This window comes from Lipotes vexillifer, unplaced genomic scaffold (assembly GCF_000442215.2).
Source record: "Lipotes vexillifer unplaced genomic scaffold, Lipotes_vexillifer_v1.1 scaffold341, whole genome shotgun sequence".
In the NCBI taxonomy this organism is placed as follows: domain Eukaryota; kingdom Metazoa; phylum Chordata; class Mammalia; order Artiodactyla; family Lipotidae; genus Lipotes; species Lipotes vexillifer.
The window spans coordinates 904,568-911,270 of NW_006797957.1; the positions used below are offsets into that span (position 1 = coordinate 904,568).

At 37.4% G+C, this 6,703-nt stretch overlaps 1 protein-coding gene across 1 annotated transcript in view; it reads right to left on the reverse strand.

The window, feature by feature from the left end:
• Positions 1-6,703, reverse strand: part of ADAM23 (ADAM metallopeptidase domain 23) — a 162,835-nt gene that overhangs the window by 21,422 nt on the left and 134,710 nt on the right. Inside the window, exons 21-23 of the mRNA XM_007469990.1 lie at positions 6,239-6,344; positions 3,463-3,582; positions 1,742-1,910 (exon numbers count right to left, since the gene is read on the reverse strand). Of these exons, the coding sequence (XP_007470052.1) occupies positions 1,742-1,910; positions 3,463-3,582; positions 6,239-6,344 (395 nt within the window). The remainder of the gene's footprint in view (positions 1-1,741; positions 1,911-3,462; positions 3,583-6,238; positions 6,345-6,703) is intronic.

Consider the following 6,703-nt stretch of genomic DNA (forward strand, 5'->3'; position numbering starts at 1 on the left):
ATTAAATGTTAATTACTCGTGTTGATATTATTTAAGTACACAAATGTCTGACAATGTAGAAACATATATGCTTAATTCAAGAAATTAAGCGATATTTCCAGAGATTAAATACCTGGAGGCATAAATCATCAATGCACTGCATCATCTCACCATGCTCAACACAGAAGTCATTAGGTGGCACTCTGCCAGCCAAACACACACCCTCCCACCTTCCCTGCCTGCCCATGGTATCACTCCTCTCTCAGTCAGCCAGGCTGAAGACCATCCTAGAGCGATCTCTGTCCCTTTCTCTTCCTCTGGGGACCAAGCAGCATGCTAGAATGGATGTGTAATTTAGATGAAATAAATAACTATCCACAAACTAGAGACAGAGTAGGTTAAATCCTCATCTGCCTGTGAAATACATTCGCAGACAGATTATTTAGAGATGATAAAATCAAATTTAGGCTTATTGGTATAAGAGCTTTTTAATCTGAAATGACATAACACCATGATTATGATTAACAGGCTGAATTTAACCCTTTTTTAACAAGATGAAAAAGTGAGAGGGGTAGCGGAGACTCATGGGCCTTTTTAACGCATTAAATTTTATAATGCTTTCAGAACAATAACTGAATAACTGAGAGGTCTGCCCAGTGCTTTTACTTTACTGGAGCAATTATTGAATAGTTACTACATTTACTATGTGCTGGGTACTTATGCTCAGTGCTTTGTGTATAGCATCTCATTTAATACTCACACTAGCACCCTGATGGCTGAGAGAGGTTGAGTGACTTGGCCAAAGTCACTGGGATAGAAAGAAGCAGAGCCAGGATTCAAACCCAGGATTCTTTCTAGCCACAAAATCCATGCTCTTGATCACTAGGCTGTACTGCCTCCCAGTGAGCCTATGATTTCAACCAAACATGAAATCATAGTCATTGGGCATAAGCTTCTTATGTCTTTCTACCTTGTTCTATGACGTATCACCTGCTTAGCTATCTATATTTTGGATTATTTTTACCTTCATTGCAGCATCTTCCTTTGAGATGATCACTCTGAGTTTCTTCATGTCTGTTTTTTCCATTTCAGAAGGCTGTTTAAATTCTGAACTACTTTTCTTTTACTAAACCCAATTTAAATAATTATTAAAATGTGCTTTTAAGTATTAAACCTCGGTTTGCCAGGAAGCATCTGCCCAAACACTTTGTGCATAGAACTAAAGCTACATGCAGTTGTGAGTAGACAGTACATCTTCTCTGTGGCTGCCAGTGGCCCAAGCATAACCGTACAACTTTAAACACGTGAATTATAGCAGTGATCCAACCTCTAGTCTAGTGTGATCTTGCACACATAGATACTCAGTATGCATGTTGAGTAGCTGGAAGGCAGTTACTGAGAGGGTGTAAATTATTGTGAATGGTACAAAGCAGTCACATGGGGTCTACAGTTTCTTTAGGAACCACAACAATTTTCTTCCAACTCCTTGGATGCCAAGCTATCTCTAGAGACTGCAGTGAATACAAATAGCCAGTGGTAAAAGAAACAACAAAAATAAAACCATATCAACACACACAGGAGTTATTCTTAGCAGATAAGGATACTAAGGAAATAATCATAGTCAGTGCATAGATATTAACAACAGTCACGGAAGGAGAACGGCTGAACTGGAAGTCCAACCCCTGTGAAGCTGGAGGATGCCAGACAGTGTTTGGTATATCCTCTAACTTCAGATTTGGGCTGGACACTGATGCCTACTTACCCCATGGCCGGAACAGACTTTACCCTTGGAATCGAGAGGGCAGCTGCTCATATTTAGGGCCTGAATCTGTAGGCACTTCCGATCTAAACACATCATAGATGGGCCACATGGTGTTCCATCTTCTACATAGCCCACATCTGTATCATCATCTAAAACCACATGAGCGCCACTACAAAGAGAAAAATAGTCATACAGCACCAGACTTAGAAATATAACATCAGCATGAATGAGGTTTGCTCTTTAGGAAACTGAAGAGGCTGTCAGAGGACATGAATTTCTTCTAGCATTTCTCCACTTTTCTCTTCCTTTCCCCCTTTCCCCACCTCCCCTAAATAAAAGAAACTGTCTTTCACTATCATTATCACACTGCAGTTCATCAGAACAAAAAAAATGTCATTTGCACAAAGTGTGTTCTAAATCTTCCCTTGTTTTCAAGACCAACATTAAAACCAGGGGAGAGGTGTGCCTACGAACAAGACAAGCAATCTTATCATTAGCTCTTCGAGACTTTCAGCTGTTTCACGATGCAAAAAGGCAGATGTTGAGCATAAATAGCAAATGAAAATATTTTTTAAATTATTACTTTAGAGGATTGGACTACTCATGATTGAAAAAAATAAGCCGGTTCCTCTCTATTGATACATATAATTCTAAAACCTCAAAACGAAGGACAGCTTGAATTTGAATGATAATCGATGTTATAATTACTAATTAAGTACCTTGCTGAATATTTTTAAAATATACTAGTTTAGAATAAAACAATATAATTTAACAAGGTTGTTGTATCTAAAGACATGCAAAAATTTACACATTCAAAGGAAGTTTCTGTGCATCAAAGTAACTAGATCTGAGGACTACAAATTTATTCCAGGAAGGATCTTATTGTCTATGACACCGTTAGAATAGCCTTTAGAGCCATTTAAAAGACAGAAAATCAGCAACCATTTGACCAAGACAGCAATATCCAATTCGGTTACCCAATCAATTTGCTAAATTCTATTGAAAATTACTTTGGGATGTTTCCAAATCTTTCATTCACTCACATAAGATGAAGGTTTGCTATTTGGGGACTACTAGGGATAAACACTGCAGACCCTGAAGGCAATTCTGTGGGGGGAAATCCCAAAAGTCTTTTGGGCAACGACATTCATCATCTGAATGAGGGCATAGCATCTTAGAATTACGACTACTTTAACGGGAACAATATTTATTTAAAATATAATATGACTCCCAGTGTTCAAAAATAAGCCTCATATCTTCTGCCTTGTACTCACAGATAACTGGACATCAAATGTCTGACTACAGCTATAAATAATATTTTAGTGTATATTTTCTATATGTGATTAGGCATTAATTAAGCCATCTTCTAAACCAGACACATGCCACATAGAGTATAGCTTAAATTCTGTATTTTTTGTCACAAAAAATAAAACACACAGTGTTCAGAGAGTGACATATTTCAATGCTCAAAACTTCAATCATGTGTCAACATGAATACCATAAAATTCTACTTTTAAGATTATAATTACAAGGAATGTCTCCCTACTAATAACTGGTATAATTTTTAAGCAAATATAATTTGCAGATCAGTATATAACTTTGTTTTTTAAATGACTTTCAACATGCAAGGTGATAATAAAATCTAAGTTACCATTTCCCTTGATTTTTCTAAATTTGTAATTCTCGCGATTCATTAGGTTTTCCAACATTTAATGTGTTACCTGCAGTCAATCACCCGGCCTTGGTGGTAGAAGGAAGTTGGGATGATCTCGCCCTGAAGTTGACCAATACGTGGAGCTCGAGTAAGATTGGTACAGAGTAAAAATCCACAGAACACATCGCTGAACATATTTAAAAAAAAAAAAAAGAACAAGACAGGAGGAATCAAACTGAAAAAATCGAAACTATTCAGTCTATAAATATTTTAAAATGGGAAATATTCCCTTTTCTTCTAAATAAAAGCATCTGTTCAGATATTGTTGGTTGGCGAGGACTCCCTCCTTCCTTGCTAACAGGATCACAGTTTCTTCAGGGTAGCAAAGTGCCCAGCCCTGAAAGATGGCTCATGACTGGTGTCTGAGTTCATCATGGCACCCCCATTTGCTACACCCACTTTCCTAGCCATCCCTCCTTCCCACCTCCTGGAGCTAAGAGCGGCCCCTGGGTGTGAGGAAAAGGCAGCTAGGGATTGCTGGGGAGAACTCTGTGCTCTGGATGAAAGGTTAGAGCCTGACAGGGAGAAGACCTTTTGCTCCTACCTCTGCTTCCTGCCTTTGAGTGTGGAGCCTTTGCATTCGCCTTGCAATCGTGAATTCACAAATGTAAAGACACAAATTGAACATGCTAAGCATTACAAAGAAGAGGGGCAGAAATCATCTGGGTCCTTGGCGACATTGTTAAACGACTCACCCACCATGAGGGCACCTACCTCCAGCGAAGTAAACAATGAACTCCTTAAAAAATGTGCAAAGAATTAAAGTGGCGCATCACAAAAAAGGACATCCATGTCCAAGAAATGCGTGAAAATGTACTAACTTCCATTTGTAATCAGGAAAATACAAATTAAAACCACAATAATAAAGCAGTTCACACCCAGCAGAATACATAAAAGTAAAATGTCTGATAATACCAGGTATTGGTGAGAATGAAATACAACAAAATTCTCATATACAAATTCTCGATGGTAGGGTTTACTAGTACAACCATTTTAGAAAACAGTGTCACATCATCTGGGAGCACTGAAAATATACATCCCCTACGACTTAGCAAATTTTCTTCCAGGGAAGGCCTTAGAAAGGTATGTGCAAATGTGTGCTAAGTTACATGTATCGGAATGTTCACAGCAGCATGGTTCCTAATAGCCAAAACATGGAAACAATCTAAAGGTCTATCAACATAGAATGGAGAAACAAATCAAGGTATATAAATATGAATGAAAATGAAACAAAGGAACAATAAATATGAACCATACCATGGAAAACTCTTAAAATAATGAACTTAAGAAGCAAAATACAAAATAATACCTGAGATATGATTCCTTTTATATAAAGTTACTGAAACTTTAGGCAAAATATACTGTTTAGGGCTGAAAACTTGGGCAGTAAATCTCTGAAGAAAAGAAAGAAAGCAATTGCCCGAAAAGTCAGGATGACAATACCTCCAGCAGAGAGACACGGGCACTGTGAGGGGGAAGAATACATTTCTGGAATGTTCTACTTCTTGATCCACATAGGGGTTACATGAGAGTTCACTTCGCATTTATTTGGCAAAATGTATATTTGTATATTAATCACTTTTCTCTGTTATATTTCCCAGGTTTTTTAAAGTTTAAAAAACCATGCATTTATTTTCTTTCACTCATTGGTTGGTTGGCTATTCTACTGCCAAATATTCAAAAGTTATCTTGTACAATGATCTGATACAATGCCTCCCAACTTTCTGAAGTCACAGAGGCACAGAGAAATGATCAGATTTGTCTATGACCTTGATTTAATGAATGAAGCTAATCAAATCCAGAGGTGTCCAACCCCATGGATTTTGACTATTTCAGTTCCCCATTTCCTCCCTGGCACCTCGAGGACTGAACAGCTCAGAGCATCTATAACTCACTCATGAGACATCAGATGGGAAGTTCTGTTCTGTTATTTTGGCTTAACTTAGGCCTCATCTACCGTCAAAGACTACATAGAATGGCAAAGTTTCCTGAAGTACATTAGAGACCATTAACTAGAGAAATAAAACTTCCCTTAAATCCTTGCTCTGCTTCAAAATGGGAGAAGGATCCTCACTGTTACGGAAGGAGAACGGAGGAGCTTTGGTGTATCACTTAGTGGTCCCATAGATCCAAGTCACTGAGTTAACCTTAATAAACTATTAAATCACAATTTTAACTTTCCTCACCAAATCAAGGGAAAATATTACCAACGTGCTCTGAAAGTATCTCACTTCCTGAGTAAAGATGCCTCCAATATGCACTGACTAGCTACTTTTTAGAAGGGAAAACAAAACTCTAATATAGACATTAGATGTTTAATTAAATCAAATGGTGTTACATTCGAGAAATAATTAAGTATATATGTTACTTCATTTTAAATGATCCCTCAAATTATATATACAGGCTATATCTTTTGCTTGTAGAATTCCATGTATACTGGTACATTCATAGGTCTTTTCTGCTAGCAGAAGTAGAGAATTAAAACCCACTATTAATTTAAAATACCTTGGCAAAGTATCTCTTCAAAACAAGCTTCAAGTAAAATACAGCATGCAAGAACTTTTCTGAATTTTACAGAAATGGTGTGAGTCTCTACCACAGAAATAGTTTAGTTCATAGCCATTTGCCTCTAGCTATACTAATGTATTTTTTAAATCCATACTTGAAAATTTTAAGTAGTCGAATATTTATTAAAAAATCAGTAACATTTATTTTGTGCTCATTTTACATTTGGACCAGGGTTTCCAAGTCCACTCACTATGCTCCCAGAGCTGACCACTCACTGTTTGCTGCACTGGATCCATCGGTCTCCATCCTTCCCGCAGTTGCCTTTCTCTGTGCCTTCTGTATTCAGCTTTTCATAACAGAATTTGTCAGACCCCGAAGCCTCTTTTGGAGATGAGCAAGAAAAGAGAATTAATTTTAGTTCTCTTTGCTATCCATAACTGGGAGTGTGCCAGTAAATATTTTAATAACTGGTGTTTCAGAAAAAGGAAAAAAAAAATTCCTAATTTGTAGCACTTGCCAATTTCCATAGTGTAAATTTCCACGGTGTAATACATGGCTAATTTCAAACTAAGACTATGATGTCAACTGGCTTCTAAAATTCCTGAAAATTTAACCAATGGCTCTTATAAGCTAAGACAGGACAGCTCCAACACACCATTCTTTTAAACTTGGGAGACAAATTTATTCCCAATTCTTGTTGGTGGGTTTGAGGGTGGGAGGTAGGATTGATCATCAGCAGG